Here is a 19,852-nt window from a genome sequence, read left to right on the forward strand (position 1 = left end):
TGCTTTTATTTCTTTATCTGAGAAATGTCTGTTCATTTCAGATGCCCATTTTTGAATTTATATTGGGGGGCTGATTGTTTTGAGTTCTTTATATATTCTAGATAATAATTCTTTGAGGAGAAGCTGGTAAAATTTTTTACCACATTTCAGGTTGTCTCTTAGTTCTGTTGATGGTTTCTTTTGCAGTGCAGAAGCTTTTTAATAAATGAGATCCCAGTTGTTGTTCTTTCTGCTAGTTCCCGTGCTACTGAGGATTTGTTCATAAAGTCTTTTCCTATGCTAATGTCTTCAAGAGTTCTGCCTAACTTATCTTCCAGCAAGTTTCTGTTTTAATATTTAGATCTTTAATCTACTTGGATTTTAATTTAGTGCATGGTGAAAGATAAGGGTCTAGTTTTAATCTTTGGCAGGTTGAGATTGAGTTTTTCCAACACCATTTATTAAAGAGGGTTTCTTTCCTCCAGTGGGGATCGTCATCTCCTTTGTCAAAGATGAGGTAGCTGAGTACATCTGGAGCTGTTTTTATGTCTTCCAGTCTGTTCCACTGATCCTCAGGTCTGTTTCTTTTCCATTACCATGCTGTTTTTGTATAGTTTGTAGTATAGTTTCAAACTGGGAATTGTTATATCCCAATAATGAATGTAACTGTACTGTATACCTAAAATGTACCAATAAATATTTTTTAAAAAGCAATAAAGATAGGAAAGGAAGAAGATAAAAAGTCATTATTTGGTGACAATATGATACTCTACATAGAAAACTCAGAAAACATGGCCAAAAGACTTCTAGACTTAATTGACAGATTTAGCAGTGTAGCTGGATGCAATGCCAGCACTCAAAAATCAATAGACTTCATGTATAGAAAAAACAGACTCACTGAGAGAGAAATTAGGGAAACAACCCCTTTCACAATAGCATCCAAAAAATGATATATCTAGGAATCAATCTAATGAAGGAAGCAAAAACCTCTACACTTAAAACTACAGCAGTCTGCAAAAAGAGATCAAAGAGGATATAAGAAAATTGAAAGACATTCCTTCCTCCTGGATAGGAAGAGTGAACAATGAAAATGTCCATTCTTCCAAAACAATATACAGATACAATGCAATACTGATTAAAACTTCCAACAGTATATTTCTCAGAACTAGATAAAACAATCCAAAAATTCATTTGGAATCAGAAGAGTCCTAGAATAGCAAAAGCCTTTCTAGGGAACAGAGGCAAGACAGAGCATATCACAATCCCCAAGTTGCAACTGTACTACAGTGGCACTATGATTAAAACAAAATCTGCATGGTACTGACAAAGAAACAGACCTGAGGATCATTGGAATAGACTAAAAGATGCAAAAATGACTCCAGACTTAGCTACTTCACTTTTGACAAAGGAGCCAACCATCCTCAGTGAAGCAAAGATAGCCTCTTCAATAAACTGTGTTGGCAAAACTGAATTTCAATCTGTCAAAGAATAGAACTAGACTCCTATCAGGGCAGCCCACTTTCCAGTCCCCCTTCTGTCTCTCTTAGAAAGAAGCTTCTTTCCCTCAATACATTTTTCCTATTTTAAAAATAAAACTATACCTCTATCTTTCACCATGTACTAAACTAAAATCAAAATGTATTGAAGATCTAAATATTAAAACAGAAACACTAAAATTGCTGGAAAATAAGTTAGGCAGAACGTTTGAAGACACTGGCATAGGTAAAGACTTTATGAACAAACCCTCAATAGTATGGGAACTAACACAAAGAATCAACAGCTTGGATCTCATCTTATTAAAAACCTTTTGTGCTGCAAGAGAAACCACCAGCAGAGCTAAGAGACAACCTACAGCAATGTGGGTAAAAAATGCACCAGCTATTCCTCAGACAAAGTTCTACTATCTAGAATATGTAAAGAACTCAAAAAAATCAGGCCCCCAAATACAAAGACCCAATTCATAAATGGACATCTGAAATGAACAGATACTTCTCAGATGAACAAGTAAAAGCAGTAAATAGATATATGAAAAATGTCTAACATCATTGGTCATTCAAGAGATACAAATGAAAACAACACTGAGACTGTACCTCACCCCAGGAAAAAATGGCTGCTATCAAGAAATCAACCAATAACAAATGCTTTCAGGGTAGTGGGCAGAAAGGAACACCTCTCCATTGTTGGTTGGAGTGCAGTCTGGTGCAACCACTGTGGAATCAATAGGGAGATACCTCAAATTACTAGGATTAGAGGCCCCATGTGGCCCAGCTATCCTTCTGCAGGGTGTCTTTCCAAAAGAATTAAAAGCATCATACTACAGTGATATATGCTCACCCATATTTATAGCAGCACAGGTTGTAACAGCTAAAACTTGGAAACAGCCCAATTGCCTTCAACTGGAGACTGGATAAAGAAGATGTTGTTTTGCTATAAAATGGAATACCACTCAGACATAAAGAATGAGAAACTGGAGTCATTTATAGTTAAGTGAATGCGCATTGAGGCCATACTCTTAAGTGAAATAAATAGGACACACATCTGTAAATAATTACCAAATAGTTTCTCTGGTGTGAAAAACTAAAGTGTAAATAATGTTCAAATTGTATAATTGATAACATCTAATGTAGGAGGGGAAGCGGTACACGTTGGGGAAAGGAAAGAAGGGAAAGTGATAAATATGAAAAAGGGGAAAAATGTAACCAAAAATATTTGTAAATAGTAAAGTGTGGAGGGGGGGTGAAGGGAGGGCAGGGTTTTGGGGAAAAAGTTAGAACCAAGATACATCATGTAAAGGTACAAGATCCCAGTGATGAATACACTGTACTTTATGCCTAAAAAAGTACTGATATATTTTATAAAAAAGAAGACAAAGGGGAGGAGTAGTGGAGAACGGAGGACATGAGTGAGTTGGGATATGATCATACTGTGTTATGTACACTTATGAAAGTGTTAAAATGAAACCCGTTATGCTGTATAATTAATATATGGTAATAAAAAGTTTTGGGTTTTTTTTTTTTTTTGTTACTGGGGATTGAACTTGCAAGGCAGATGGCAGAACCAATGAGCTACCTCCCCAGCCCTATAAAAAGTTTTTTAAATACACTTTAAAGGGATTTGATTTGCAGGTTAAAAAATAGTGTTTTAGTATATTCATTGGAAGGCTCTCTAGACCCAGTACAACATTTCAAATTCTTAAATCCAAAGCACTTCTGCCATTTTCTTTTCTGCTGGCCTAAAACAACTTACTCCAATCATACTGTGACCTAAATTAAACTTTGCTGCTTTTTCTTTACCACTGAATCTCATGTCCACTTCTTTGTTCATCAGGCATAATAACCCAAAACTCATCCAGAACCACACCATCCTCAGTAACAAAAGTTGATGAAAGGCATATGAGTGAACACTGGAGGGCATATGGTTAATTTAAAGAAATATACCCCATCTTTATTAGGGATCTGGATCTGAGTGTTGACAAAATTGTTGTTCTGAAGGCTATATTAAGGAGCAGTGTCTGTAAGCAGTGGGACCCCAGAGAGAGAAGAGATTTGACTGACTGCAAAATACATACTCATTCTTCCTTCCCCATATAATTGGTGTGTCATGAACATGGGAAATCCTCTACTCTGTCCACCATCCACAGGCAGGTGTCCAGAGAGTAGCTTTTACCACCCACTGCTGAACACAGTGAGTCTTGGAACTCCACCAAGTTCAAAGTTTGCAGAGTGTTGTTTTGAGGAAAGTGAATGAAAGACCACAGGTAGAGAGAAAGAGAATGGCACCCTGCCCAAAGGGCAACTGGGGATGTACTGGCAGAAGACTTTTTGAGGGAAAATACATATGTGGCTGCAAGATTTGCAGTGCACAGGAAAGAGTGGTGATCAAGAGGGCCCTGGCAGAAGTTGTTGGAAAGATGGGAGCTAGGCTAATTGCACTTCACTTTCATCTTCCTCAATTAACAGAGGTGCTCAGAGCTCAGGACAAAACAAAACCCTGCAGTTGGTCATGACTAGAGCAGAGTTTACTGCTGGAAGATAGGCCTAGAGGTGCATACCAATCAACAAGCCTCTTTGCTCACTGACCAGCAATTGAGGAACTCATAGGAGGGGGCAGCTTGAGAGAAGTGCAACAGAGTTCAGATTGTAATATAAATTAGATTTCAAGATGTCATTCTGATTTGTTTTTGTGTTTTGGGAACTACAGGTTATTTTGTTTTTCATTTTTTTGTTTTTGTAGCTGATCCTTTTTTTCTATTTCCTTTTACTTTCTCTCATTACGTCACATTTCCTCTCTTCCTCTCCTCCTTCCATCTGGAATATCTATAGGAAGTTTCCATATATGTACAAATGAGAATAAGAGTTAACCAGTGCTTTACTTTAAATAGTACTGTTCACAGGCAAATCAGGGTAACCCTTAACAATATTGTGCATAAAGGATACAAGTATAAGCTATCAGAATATTAACAGTTTTTTACATTCTCGCAGCTTCTTCCGATATCTAAATATAATTTCCTTCCTTTCTGTCCCTTCTCCCACTTCCATAAATCTTGTCACATCCTATACTTACTATCCCCTTTCTCCAGCTACAAAAACAATTTCAGAGTTCAATCTCCAGTCTATTATTCATAGATTGATATTTTCCTTCTCTTCTCTTCTTAGTGATGCAATCTTCCCCTTTTTCTATTTGGTTTTGTTGCTCCCTCCCAGCACATCCCACAATTATGTAAGCAAAAGTATATTACAGTCTTATGGAACACTGAAAAAAAATTTAAAAATTTAAAACATTTTTAAATGTACATGACTGATGTATGGTTGGATCTGTTGACATTAATATAACTCATAGTAATTTTCTTCTGGCAACCCAAAGACAATATGCAATCCTATTAAATTGAATAGGTTAAACAGGTAGATAAACACAAAATTTTAGATATAGCAAAGATCATGTTACTGTAAAACAGACACTAACTAAAGGAATCTCCATACCACTAACAAACTCTTTCCACTTGAATTGATTCTCAACACTAAGAACCAAAAGAAAGAAGCTTGAAAAAGCAAGGCACCAAAAGGACTCCAAAAATTACTAACCTCCAGATCTGATCCAATGGGCATTGATAGGCAGAAAAAAAAACCTAAAATGTCTTAAATATATATGACAAAACAAAAAGCAAATGAACAATAAAAAGGAACTGATTGATAAGATGCCAAAAACAAACAGGAAAATTTGCCAAAAGAAAGAAGGAAAAGACCATAAATGTATTTGGAAGTGAAAGATGCAAAATTATAACAGACACTGAAAAAGTCCAGAAAGTTTTTAACTACATCAAAAAACTGTAATCCATTTAATTGAAGAATCCAGAATAAATGAATAGATTTTTAGACACATATGAATAACCAAAACTGAATCAAGAAGACAAAAAAATTGAACAGTCCAAAAATAGGCAATAAATTATGTCAATAATAAAAAAATTTACTAACTAAAAAGTACAAGACCTAATAGATTCAACATTGAATTCAATAAGAACTTCAGGGAAGATCTAATGCAATTCACTTCAGATTCTTGGATGAAATTGAAAGTAATAATAAACTCAGTGATAAAGTAAACTAAAAAAAATAGCTTCAAAGAAAATTAAATACTTAAGAATTAACCTAAGAAAGGAAGTGAACACTTCTGTAATGGAGATTGTAGTGCTATGGAAAAATGAAACTGAAGAGGACATCAGAAGATGTAAAGATATCTATAGTTTTTGAGAGGCAGAAACAGTAGTTTGAAAATGGCCATACTACCAAAAATGATATACAGATTTAATGAAGTCCCAGAATACCAATAACACGTTTCACATAGTTAGAAAAAAACTACCTGCAAATGTATATAGAATAAGAAAAGATTCAAAATAGCAAAAGCAATCCTCAGGAACAAGAACAAAGCAGGAGATATTAAATGTCCAGATTCCAAGCTGTATTACAAAGATTCAGTGACAAAAGAAGCAAAGCAATGGTACAAAAACAGACACATAAGTCAATGGATCAGAAGACAATATGCTTAACAAAACTCTGGGACATAAATTTTCCTGATCTGATCTTTGAAACAAGGGCAAATCATAAACAAGGCAAGGAAAACAGTTTCATGGACAAATGGTGTTGGAAATACTGGTTATTCACATGCAGAAAATGGAATCTAGACCCACAGCTCTCATCATGGAGTAAACATAGTCATGATGGATCAAAGGCCTAATTAAATCAGAAACAGTCTGCTAGAAGATAAATAAAACTTGAAGATATAGGCAAAGATAAGGACTTTTTGAAAAAATAACATCAAGAATCAACAAATGGGGTTATATCAAATTTAAATGCCTCTTCACAGCAAAGGAAACAATAATGAAGTGAAGACACAAATTATACAATAGCAAAAAAATCACCAGTTCCTCCTTAGACTGAGGAGTTATATGGTAAAATACATAGTAAACTCAAAGTTAGACCCGCTCAAAATAAAAGACCTAATAAAAAGATGGCACTTGAAATAAATACTTTTCAGAAGAAGAGCTACAAAATGGCAAATAAATGCTCAAAATCACGTTCAACATCTGTGGCCATGAGGGAAAGGCAAATTAAAACTGTACTGAAATTCCATCTTGCTCCAGAAATAATGGCTGTTCTTAAGAATAAATAGTAGGAGGCTGAGGATTTAGCTCAGTGGCCTGCGCCTGCCTTGCAAGTGCAAGCACCGGAGTTAGATCCCCAGTACCAAAAAAATAAAAAATAAAATAAATAAATAGTAGGGTCAGGGATTTGGCTCAGTGGTTCCATCGCCTGCCTTGCAAGTGTAAGGGTCTGAGTTCAATACCCTGCACCAAAAAGTAAATAAATAAATAGTAAAAAAAAAATGAAGGTGAGGCTGTAGGGAAAAAGGGAATACTTCCATATTGTTTTTGGAAATGTAAACTAGAACAAGTACTATGGAAATCAGTATGATGTAGATTTCTGAAAAAAACTAAAAATATAAATTCCATACAATCCATCTATTTGTCCTTAGGTATCTTCACAAAAGTGTTAAATACATCACATTAAAGTAATCCATGCATATCCATGTTTATAGTAACAATTTATAAAAGTTAAATCTTGGAAATGGCCTGTATGTTCATCAGTTGAGCAGATTAATAAAACTCAGTATACACATAAGAAAGCAATAATCAGCTATAAAGAAGGATAAACTCATGCATAGGAAGATAGATGCACCTCGAGACCAGAATGTTAAGTGAATATATCGCACACACAAGCTGAAATACCACCTGATTTGTCTTATATGAGAAAACCCAAATATAAATAAATTATAAAGGAAAATAAAATATAATAAGAAAAAGGCAGATAGATCTTTTGCCATAGGAAAAGGGACCAAGAGATGAAGGCAGGGGGAGAGATAAGAAAGAGTCAGGGTGGCGCCTATTATGATTTTGTAGCTAGAAGGCCCAAACATAGATGAATTGATGGGAACAAGGTAAAGTCTCTGCCATTGACCTTGAGAACACATGAACACTGTGGTCTAATGTCACAACTCAGCACAGTTAATTCTTGGAAGTGGTCTATATGTCAATCAACAGGCCAATGGATGAAGGGACTATGGTATTTCTACACAGTGGATTACTACTTTGCCATAAAGAATAGTAAACTTGAGTATAAGGAGGAAAATGGCTGCACACTGAGGCAATCATGCTAAAGGAAATAGAGATACAAGCTTAAACAGTACATGCTTTTGCCAGGGATTTAGCTAACTGGCACTGCTTGCTTCACAAGTGCAAGGTCCTGAATTCAACCCCCGGTCAAAAAAAAGCAGTACATGCGTTTTCCTTTTTTCCTTCCTTTCTTCCTTCCTTCCTTCCTTCCTTCCTTCCTTCCTTCTTCCTTCCTTCCTTCCTTCCTTCCTTTCTTTCTTTCTTTCTTTCTTTCTTTCTTTCTTTCTTTCTTTCTTTCTTTCTTTCTTTCTTTCTTTCTGGTACTTGGTATCAAACTCAGGACTTTGCTCTTGTGAGGAAGGCAGAGGCACTACTGAGCTAAATCCCTGGCCCAGTACATGGTTTTTCTTATATGAGATACCCAAAATACAAGTAAATTATGGAAAATAATAAAAGATAATGGGAAACAGAGACAGATATTTTGCAAAAGGGAGGGGGACAAAGAGATTGAGGAAAGGGTATGTGTGGGTTGAGGAAGGGCATAAAAAATAAGATGTGTTATGAACATTTTCCACCTCCTCACAATGAATGTGATCATTACATACTACTAATATGTACTCATAAAATAAAAAAGTCAGCACCAGTGAAAAACTGCACAGGGATATTCAACCCAATTAACAACAACAAAAAAAAAACACTGCAATCTCTCTCTCTCTCTCTCTCTCTCTCTGTCTCTCTCTCTCTCTCATGAATTGTCACCTAAAATATGGTAATACAGTGAATGCTTAAATTATAATTATTACAATAAAACACATTGCTGTTAATTTTTTAAAATCTATTTCCCTTTACTTCAAACACAATTATACCATCATTCTTGACACTTTTTGAAATATTTCTGCAAGTCTTCTTTCCTGACAAGACCATCATTGCCTCATGGACTTACTGACTCAGGAAGTCAGAAGTTGCACAGTGCCAGATCCAGTAGGTGAAAAGGTTGAGGTTAGGGCCTTATAAGCTGTCTTTCTGTTGGATAGTACTTGGTAGCAGCATTCACTGCATTTTTTATTATAGCTCAAAAAGACACTCATGAAAAAAGAATTACAAAGCTACTTCAGTAAGTTGCAAAATAATGTCATAATTGTGCTCAAAGGGAAGGGAAGCATTTTTAGGGAGGCTGATGGCAATGTGTCTCACCATAATCCTTTTATTATATAAATTTTCATTGTATATTGCAGTTATTCCTTGTATGTTTTGAATTTTTGCCATTTTGTTGGTAATTTGTTTTTTATGAGAAGATTCAGTCTGTTTATATATGAATATCTGAGTATGGCTGCATATATTAGCTGCCTACTTTCCCCATAACACTGTACCTTGTTTGGTGAGATGCTCCCATACTGACACTTGCTCTTAAGGAGCAGTGGAAATTCTCTTCATAACTTTGTTTAATCAATAATGAAATATAAACTATTTTCCCCTCTCTCAACTCCAACTCATATTTGATTCATTTTTCTACTCTCTTTGTCCCTCCATGTAACTTTCTGTATCCATACTCTTCTTTCTTTTGGGATATGTTTTTACTATTCTTTATTTTTCTTCCTATTATTTTTCTATCTTTTCCTTACTTTAATCTATATATCACTTAAAATTCTCTGAATACTAATAAGCTTAATTCTTTCTAACCTTGTATATTACTGTCAGATGTGCAAAAGCCCAGACACTCAAGGGCACTTGAGGCACATGAGGACACAACTCAGTCGTTTAGCAGAGTCACACAGCAGAGTTTGTTACAATAATAATGAATCAGCATGGACGACCATGCACATACGACACAACTATGCAAGGTCACCCACAATGTTTTGTCTTACTGTGTCTTAGCTAAGGTGAGAAAGAGCTACTGTAAGTTCTGTGATGGAAATTAAAGTTTGTTTCCTCCTTCTTGTGATGTCTGCTCCACACACGTTCTTTTCTTTGGGAACCGCACTTAAGCAGGGCTTGCTTCAGGCCACCAGCTTCAATGTTTGGCATAGTCTAGCAGGATGGCCAGATGAGTGTCCCCACCACGGTGTCTGCTGAAGCAGCACCAGATTGGGGAAAGAACCGTGGGTGGTTACTGCAATGCATCCCCTGGCCTCAATCTGGCTGACAATAGCAACTTTCTTGGCAGCTTGGAAATATCCCCAGGAGTGGGTCCGCCTGACACCTGGAGCTGTTTTATGGGTCTTGGAAATGCTGGAGACACAAATTCCTCTCCAACACCATGAATCAGTGGGGAGGATGGCTTGGTTGTTTTTAGTCTCCTCCTCCTCCATGTGAGACAGGAGAAAGAAAACCTTGTCCAGTGAGTGAACCAATTGCAGTGAACTAAAGCAAGCTTGGAACAACACATGACAACTGCATAAGCCACACTGAAGGAAGTGGGAAGTACTACTTCCTCTAGGAGTGTACATCCCAAGCACGAGGAGAGGAGCCTGGTTTGCCAGGCATGGCCCGCTGTCCAGGAAAGGGTGGGTGGGACAGTGCATGTATGACTGTTTTCTCTGGGATGAGCAATACCAAGCCTGCAGGGGCAAATGCTTGGTACCTTGAAGGTAAGACAATGCCAAATCTGAGCAGATCTGATAGCAGCTGGCTTACACACAGAGAAGTTGGACCAGAAGCTCTTAGATGTGTTGCTGTCTTTGTGGAATCAGTTGCACCTTGACCAGCAATACTGGTTAATGGGCCCAAAGGTAAAGACAGCCCCTGTGAAACAGGATGAGCTGATATTAGCAGCCTTTTACCCAAACTAGGATACAGGCTGAGGTACCTCGTTGCTAGGGACCCTAGGAAAAAGGAGGTCATGTGTTGAATTAACTATTTATTGGTCCCTGAAAAATGTGCATTATACACTGGCATTGTTGGATACATGAGCAGAGTCAACACTAATCCATGGCCTCACAGATGATTTTACAGGACCCACTGCATGCACACAAGGGTATGGAGGTCACTATGCTACAGTCTGGAAGGCCAAGGTGACTTTGGGCATCCAGCATTTGGCCCTGCATCCCTATGATGTTTATGTTCCCCTGGTTGCTGCATCCATCCTGGGGGTGAACATACTGACTGATGCCAGGATAGACATTATACAGTGAGAATTCCACTTTGCATGATAAAAACTAATGTCTGAGGCCATCCCCATCATGCACTGTTGTTTTTCCCACAGGAAACACAGGTTGTGTGTGTGAAGCAGTACTGGCTGCCTGGGGGTCATGAGGAAATAGGACAGACTATTTCGAGGTTGGAAAAAGCGGAGGTGATACACCCTGCACAAAGTCCTTTCAATTATCCTGTTTGACCTGTGTGGAAGCCTTGTAGGACTTGGAGAATAACTGTGGACTGCCAGGTACTGAACAAAGTGTGTTCTCCATTGCACATAACAGCACCCAATATTGCTGACTTGATGGACCTGCTCACCCTGATGTTGGGTCGATATCAGTACATAGTGGGCCTGGCCAAAATGTTCTTTTCCATCGCTATCATGCCTGAGAGTCAGGACCAGGTTACCTTCATCCAGAAGGGCAGACAATGGACTTTTCAAGTGTTGTCACAAGAGTATTTGAATAGCTGAACTTTGTGCCATGGCCTGTTGGCCCAAGATCTGGCCACATGGTCCAAGCCACACTCTGTGTCTTTCTTCCATTATATTGATGCTGTAATGTTAGCTTCTGATTGGTCTTGCTAGGTTTCTAGCAGATGTTCATTCCGCACCTAGCCACCTTGCTGTGCCCTCTGTAACTGATGACTCAAAAGGGTGCAACATTGGACTGGACTGGCCCAGTGGAAGCTGTCTGTATTCCAGGACTTGAAATGGGCAGTTGCTCAAGTACAGGCCCTTTGAGTTGTTGACCTACCCTGCCTTTCATGGTAATGGTAAACTTGGATGATAGTGGGTTTGACTGGAGTTTGTGGCAAAAGCAGGGGAAGTAGAAGGACTCTATTGTCTTTTGGTCACGGTTGTGGAAAGGCGCTAAAAGCAAGTGTTCTCTGATTGAGAAGCATTTGCAGGAGTATATGCTGCTCTGCACACTAGTGAAGGAATCATGGGGCAGCAGACTGTGGAAGTACAAACTAAATACCCAATAGAGTGATGGGTATGCCCATAGATATCTCCTCCCAGGAGTAGAGTGGCCCAGTCCCCCACTGTGGCATGATGGGGAACATGTGTACAGCAGAGACCCACTTTTTCAGCCAGCTCTCTAGTGGCCAAACTGGCAGCAGTGCTGGGACCCATGATATAGTGGATCTACGAAATCCTACAGGATGATAGGGACTAAGTCATGACCCCTAGTCCCTATGTGGAAGGGAAGGAGAAAGCCTTGGCTGAGGCCTGGTATAAGGATGGCTCTACTCATGACACAACTTCACAATGAATTGTGGTCATGGTCCAGCCCAGTATAGAGACATTCTTGTTGGAGGTTGGGACAGGCAAGTCAAGACAATGGGCAGAGTTGTGGGTGGTGTGGTTACTTGTCATGTATGAGGATGAACCTCTGCAAGTTTGTACAGATAGTTGGGCTATATTCTGAGGACCGATTATCTGGGTATGAACCTAAGCAGCCCAAGACTGGTAGATAAGACATTGACCCCTGTGAAGTGCTCAGTTATGGGAAGACTTCTGGGAGCATGGTCAGACTATGACACATGTGGTGTATCATGTGTCAGGACATAGGCCTCTCCTCTCACCAGGGAATGATTAGCAGACTCTTTGACAAGGGTAACAGCCCCTTGAGGGCCACCCTTAGTGGTGGCACTTTGGCATCATAAGAAATTTGGGGCTTGTAGAGTGCTGCACCATGCAAGTTGTAGGACAGTGATGGCATTTGGATATGACTCCTACAGAGGTAAGAGCGGCAGAGAAAGAGCTCCCTCAGTGGGCTCAGCTGGCTCCTTGGAGGAGGAACGTGCAAACACAATTGGGTGCAATACCTCAGGCATCCCTACTCCTGCAGCAATGGCAGGTAGACTACAATGGGCCCCTGCCTCTCTCTTAAGGACATAAATATGTTCTAAACACTGTGGATACTGCCACAGGTATAGGCTTTGCTTACCCCATGCCCTTTGCTGACCAGGCGCATACCATTAAGGCATTACAATGGTTTACTGCAGCATATGGGATGCCGCTAGGAAAGGAAGTGTCTGATTGGGGAAACCATTTTACAGGGGCTCAGGAACAACAGTGAGCCAGAGACAATGACAATTCCTGGCATTTTCATGCCTTCGAGTGGCCCACAGAACCCTAGCTGAGGAATTAGGTGTTCCTCTTGGAGCCCTGGGAGCAGGGGCTATGCTATGTCATAGAGGTACAGCCCTGTATTTCAGTACAGCCCCTGAAGGCCTCTGTGTGCTCCCTGCCCAATGCTAAGGCCACCAATCTAAAGGGAATTGACATTGTGGCTGCTTGGCTATTCCACTAGGGATGATAGACCTAGCTCCAACCCCTTCGACCACAGTGGCAACAGGGACACAGGTCTGGTCTGGTATTCTAAACCAGAAGATAAAATGATCCTGGCCACAATCCTATGGCAGGATTAACATGTGGCCTGCGTCCTCCCTGAAAGTGAGACCTCCCTCTCTTTGTGCCCTGTTGTTCCAACCAGAATGAGTCAAATTAATGGTATCATTTCCTGGGCACACATGTTTTCTCACATGCACGAATAATAAATCTATTGAGAATAAAATTAGAAAATTTATTTCATCCATAAACGGCTTCCCAAAATTTATATACTAAGGAATTATCCTAAGGAGTGAAAGACGCATACAATGAGAATTACAGTGGAGAGAAGAAAGAAATTATGTAAAACAATAGAAAATTGAGAGACTGATTGTTCAAGGGTTGGAAGAACTAATACTAGTGTAAATAAGGTCTAAAAGATGTAATAAATAAAGTGAAATAGGAAGAAAAGGGGCACAGGAAAGGGGAAATGGGAGGGGTGGGGAAAGGAAAGAAGGGAATGGAATTAATATGGGAAAATTAAAAAATGGAAACCAAGTCTTTGTAAATAGAGACAGATGGAGAGGTTTAAGAGAGGGCAGGGGAATGCAGAAAAAATAAGAACCAAGATGGATTATATGAAGGTGAAAATTGACAATAGTGAAAGTCATTATACTCTATACCTCAAATGTACCAAGAAAATTGATTTTCAAAAAAGAAAAAAAATGTTTCAACCAGAAAAATATTCTAAAAAAGATCATGTTGTCTAGAGCTATCTAAAGAGTCAATGCAATGCCTGCTGTAATACCGAAAACATTCTTTACAGAACTGGAAAAAACAATCCTGAATTTCATTAGAATCAGAAAAGACTCAGAATAGCTAAAGCAATTTTGAGCAAAAAGACTGATTTTAGAGGTATCACTATATTGGACTTTAAGCTCTATTAAGCAATAGTAACAAAAACATCATAATAATGACACAAAAGCAGAAATGTTGATAAATGAAATAGGATAGAAAGCACAGCATCAAATATGAGCATCTACAGGCATCTGATTTTTTCCAAGGTGCCAAAACATACTGGAGAAAAGAAAGTCTCTAACAAATTGTGCTGGAAAATACAGAAAATTGAAACTACATCTTTGTATTTTACCTTGTACTAAAATCAAATCAAAGTGGATCAAAAACTGAAATATAAACCAGAAACACTGAAATTTTTGAAAAACACCATATAGGAAACATTTGAAGCCATATACACAGGGAAAGATTTACTGAACAGGATTCTAAAAATACAGAAAATAATATTAATAATCAAATAATTGGACCACATCAAATTTAAGTTTCTGCACTGCAAAGGAAACAATTAACAAAGAGAAAACCTACATCATTGGGGAAAATTTACAATAGCTACTTGTTCTGATAGTGGATAAATACTAAAACACCTAAATTAATTGAAAATTAACACCATACAACAATTATCTCAGTAAAAGTTGACAAATGGACTAAAAAGATACTTCCCAAAGAAATCAAATGGCCAAAATGTGCATTTTAAAATGTTCAAAATCTCTAACATCAGAGAAATAAAAATTAAAAATTTATCAAAATTCCTTTTCATTCCAGTCAAACAAAAAACAATGAAAGTTGGAGAGAATTTGAAGAAAAAGGAATACTCTAACATTTGTGATGGAATGTAAACTAGTACAACCATTATGGAATTTAGTATAGAAATTCCTCAAAAGACTTAACCCAATCCTGGAAATATTCCTGAAAGAATTAAGGACTGCATACTATAGGGACATATGAATGCTTGTGTTATACAATACAATTCACAACAGTTAAATGTGAAAACTACTTTGGCGCCTATCAATAGATAAATGGATAAAGAAAATGTGATATATGTACACAATAGAATACTACTCAGCCATAAACAAGAAATAAATCATATGATTTGTAATAAAATAGATGAAACTGGAAACCCTCGTGTGAAGTAAAAGTCAAATATCACATGATTTCTCTTATAGGAGAAATTCAATAACTAACTCACTAACTATGCCATTAAATAAAAAATAAAAGGAGAGATTACAGGAAACCAGCAAGTAGACTTTTGGAGGCAGGGAAATAGATCAATGAGATTGGATATGAAAGAGTAGTGGGTGATGGAATTCAAGTTGATTAAGATGTATTAAATTCAATGTCAAGTTCCCAAAATAACCTCACTATTATGCAATATTAACATGCACTAATAAAATATGATAAAGACTATCACTGTAAAAGACTCTTTCATTTAGTACTTTTACTTAATGTACTCATAACTGGAAATTGCTTTTACCTTAAAATCCAAAAGAGAATTTACTCGTTCTACTTCAGAATTACTTATCATGTCATTTTCTTCATCATCAATAATTTCTATTTTCTGCAACACAAGTGAAATTTTTATAAGTATATATTAAATCATTATAACTATATTCAACAACATACAAAACTTTCATATGCAATGTTTCACATTAGTGATTGAATTAACTAGCTTAGATTTTCTGCAATAAACTCTAAAAATTCACTGGCTCCGCAGTGCTACACATAGTGTGTCTCTCAGCTCTCTCCTTTTTTTAACTGATGATTGATTAGAAAATAGAAAATTGACTTTATAATATCTTAAATAGAAATTGTTTTCACAATATCCTTGAAAAAATAGATATTCAAATTCTGCTTAAGTGGCACCATTCAGTGTTAGGCAATTTGCTTTCTGTAAGGGTAGTCTATTTTAAAAGTAAATGTATGATAAGAAGGGTTTTATTTTCTGTCATCACATGCCTGTTCCTTGCTTCTGATGTAATACATCAAAATATGGTCATGAATTCAAAAGGCAAATACAATTTCTAAACTTTCACATATTTACTGCTCTCCTTTAGCAACAGGATAAAAATGCAACACTTATGGTGTAATGATGAAAAAATTACATGGTGATTTGTTTTCTTCACTGGACAGTGACAAAGGGAGAGTGGAGTAAAAGAAAAAGGGAGAGATGCTGCCATTCTTGGCTTTATAAAGGTCAGTATACCTTGTGCATTATTTTGCATACAGTGGGTATTAATTAAAAATTTGTCAGAAGAATGAGCAAAACAGCTCAGTGATCATAAAAAGAATAATCAACATGATCCAACCATGAAGGTAAGACAAGTTGTCTATTTAAAAAAAACTCACATAACCTTTTGAAAAAGCAAAAGACAAAAGCAGATCTTAATATATCTTTTGCGTATAAAATCATGGGGAAAAATACCTTTAAATTTTCAAATGCTGCAAACCCAGAAGAAAATTTCAAAGGGGGAAAGCTGAGCTAGATTTAGTGTCTAAAAGACAGTCTTTTAGGAACAACTATATTAACTAGAAGCCTGTCATAAGCAGAATCTAAAATTAGGCTTCATATCCATCAATAAATATGGTAATTAAAAATCACAAGAAACTTTGAATGATCATATTTGATATATTTCTTATGGAGATACAATGCCATTACAGGGTTTCTGACCTGCAGGCTTCTGACTCACAAGGCCAGCTGCTATGAAATTGCTTTCTATCACTGCCTGGAGAGGAATGAAATGTTTTCTTTTCTATTAAAATAACTATAAAGTTTGGATGTAATCCTATTTATTCTTTCTAAATTTCAGATTTGATGCTTCTTTGATTTTTAGATTCTTTACCTATTTGGGTTCTTTCTAGAAATGGAGTAAGGCAATTCAGGAAGGAAGACATCAAAGGACAATGTATAGATCTGTGAATATAAGTAGTTTTTTTATGTATACTTGATTTGTTACTCATGAATAATTGGCCGTACACTATGCATAAGTTGTAGGCAGAGGAGGTGAAATTTTGGAGATTTTTCACTGTAAATGAATCATTCTTGAAAAATTAAGTGCCTAAGTGACTGTGAATCAACCCATTTCATGACTTCATTTATTATTTTGAAATGTCTGCTTCAGGGGAGATTCAGTGCAGAGAAATTCAGGCTACAAATGAGCATGTCTTCAGAGGAAAAGTGGTTTCAACTGGTAAATAATTGTATATAACTTGTACACTATAGTTCAAGACTACAGTAGAAAATTGTTGTTACTATTTAGGTATATTAGCACAATTCATGACTATAAAAAAAACAATTATTACAAGCTATCTCCTGAAAACACAACTTTGTCTCAAAATTAAAGCTTGCTTTACTATATGCTTGATTAATTTAGAATTAGAAGGCCCAGAAATGACTTCCAGGACTGAAATGAATAAAGGGCAATTTTAAATTACATTCTGCATGTGAAAAACAATGTTATATATTGTTGATACTTAATAAATAAAACACTATATTTTATTAACTCAATTTTTCTTATCAGAGATGTGAAGGGAATATAGTGTCAAATAAATAATGTATGTAAAGGAACCTGGGGTAAATTTTGATATCATTGTGTTTTGGAACAGAAAAATCCATCATAGCGGCCATCTTTTAACAGTTGCAAACAAGAACAGAATACTAATTCAAAAGAAAAATAAAGCACAACCATATTCCTCATTATTTCTGACATTTCTGCAACAGTATTTTCCACTTTACTTGATGGGGTCAAAAGTAAACAGATATTTTTAAAACAGCTGCTGAGGGAACAATATTATATGATTACATTTTTCACATATACCATTCTAATTAACTAACAGCCCACCTCTGCTTACTATTCAAATACCTAATGTCTCTTTTCCTTTATGTGATTTTTATTGTGACTAACAGAATCCAGTTTGACCAGAAAAAAGGAAAGTTTCCAAACTCAATAGAAATAGGTATGGTCTCAGAAAACCCAGAGTCATAAATCCTTGGACACAAATGCCAGAGCTAACAAAGAAAGACTTCTTTCATCATCTCAAGCTAAACTCCATTTAAATTCTGCTCTCTGTCAAATGAGAACAAACCTGTCCTTTGCCAAGAGTGTTGAAAAAAATAACATAGTTATAAAATGCCCTATTTAGACTATTAGGTTCATATATTTGCAAACTTCCTAAGTCAAATAATTTGAGTATCAAAAAATTTATTGATTAAGCAACCAAAGAAATAACATCACTGGCAAAAGTTCTATTTTGGTTTGTGAAGTAGAGCAAGAATTTTATTCTCATAATGCCTAGATAGTTACCAACTGACAATATATACATGACATAATCATATATAAGGAAGGAATTTTAAACCGTACATACCACATTATCTGTGCATACTGTATGTTGCTCTTCCTTCTTATGAACCCTAGTCTCATTAGGAACAACTTCATTGGGCTCTTCTATAGGAAAAAGAAAATGTGATTTCATTTTTCAAACTCAAACTTTATTGTGAATGCCTTTTGCAAGATCACAAATAATTTCTTTATTGCACAGATATGTTGCAAATTCTATTCACTCATGCTTTGAAAACATTTACATTTCTAAGAATGTATCCTAAGCAAATAAGTGTGAGTTGATACAAGTACAAGGACAGTCATAAGTGTACTATATAAAACAGAAAAAAAAAGAAACTGATAGCTTAAACAATGGAGGAGGGGAAAAATCACCAAAACTTATCCCTATTATAAATACTGTGCAGCCCCTAAAAATGAAATAGAATAGTTAATAAAAAGGCAAATACTCATTATGAATTGGAATGTAAAAAAGTGATACTAATAATCTGCAATAATACAGAAGATCCTAATAAGATTACTGACATTTAGAAATGGGAAGAAAGGAGCTAAAGGTGTAGGGAAGGTGGGATGGGTAGGGGAAGGGTAATAAGGGAAAAGAAAAAAATGCGAGATAATGAAAAGGTGGAAATAAAGTGTTTGTAGATGGGGAGGCGAGGAGGGGGTGAAGGGAGGGCAGGGACAAGGGGAAAAAATGAGAACCAAGACTTGTCATGTAGAGGTACAAGATCCCAACAATGAATGTAACTGTACTGTATACCTAAAATGTACCAATAAACTCAATTAAAGCTGAAAAATAAGTGATACTGACAAAACCTACTTCTTAGGTAGTCATACCTAATTTTGTAAATTAAAAAAAAAACATATTCACATGGAGAAAAATACAATGGCTCTATTTGTACCAAGACATTGCTGTTATTATCTCTAGATAGACTTACATGTGTTTTAATTTTTTTCTTCACTTTGTGTGTATTTAAATAGTTTTCTACAATGAATACACATTATTCATCATAAGAAAACTGATATAATATTCTAATGCTTGATAAAAAAATAAATGTGACACATTTCTAATTTTGTGAAAACATGGAAATATGTGACTACAAGTATACTCTCTGTATACTTTCTCTATCTCATATATACAAAGAGAAAAAAACACAAAAATATCTCCTCACCTCTATTTTCAGGAGGAAAAGCTTATTATTATTTTTATCGTTTCTCAATATTTTCTGAAAGAAACACTTTTTTTCGGATCAAATTCAATATTTTAAAATAGAGCAAGGGAAAAATGAGAGAAGAAATTAATTCAGAGAAATGAGTAAACTAAAACACTTTCCATGCTAAGCTATGAGATTGTGGCTAGTTCAAAGGATTGGGCTTCTGCACCTATTTATCTCCTTGTTTTAATTACTCTCACTCCTACCCTTTAGAATTACAATATAGGAATATGTCTCCTTTTCCTCCTTCACACAGTATAAAACAGGATGTTATGGTGCTATAGTACACACACACACACACACACACACACACACATATTTGTGTGTGTGTGTGTATATA

The 19,852-nt window shown here is 36.5% G+C and overlaps 1 protein-coding gene across 2 annotated transcripts in view; it reads right to left on the minus strand.

Annotated features, from left to right (window-relative positions):
* Positions 1-19,852, minus strand: part of Hdx (highly divergent homeobox) — a 186,061-nt gene that overhangs the window by 20,313 nt on the left and 145,896 nt on the right. For both annotated transcript variants that reach the window (XM_010612863.2, XM_033760535.1), the window contains 2 exons: positions 18,327-18,406; positions 15,439-15,522 (listed from right to left, as the gene is read on the minus strand). In XM_010612863.2, the coding sequence (XP_010611165.1) occupies positions 15,439-15,522; positions 18,327-18,406 (164 nt within the window). The remainder of the gene's footprint in view (positions 1-15,438; positions 15,523-18,326; positions 18,407-19,852) is intronic.

This window comes from Fukomys damarensis, unplaced genomic scaffold (genome assembly GCF_012274545.1).
Source record: "Fukomys damarensis isolate Sample0158 unplaced genomic scaffold, DMR_v1.0_HiC HiC_scaffold_39, whole genome shotgun sequence".
NCBI lineage: Eukaryota > Metazoa > Chordata > Mammalia > Rodentia > Bathyergidae > Fukomys > Fukomys damarensis.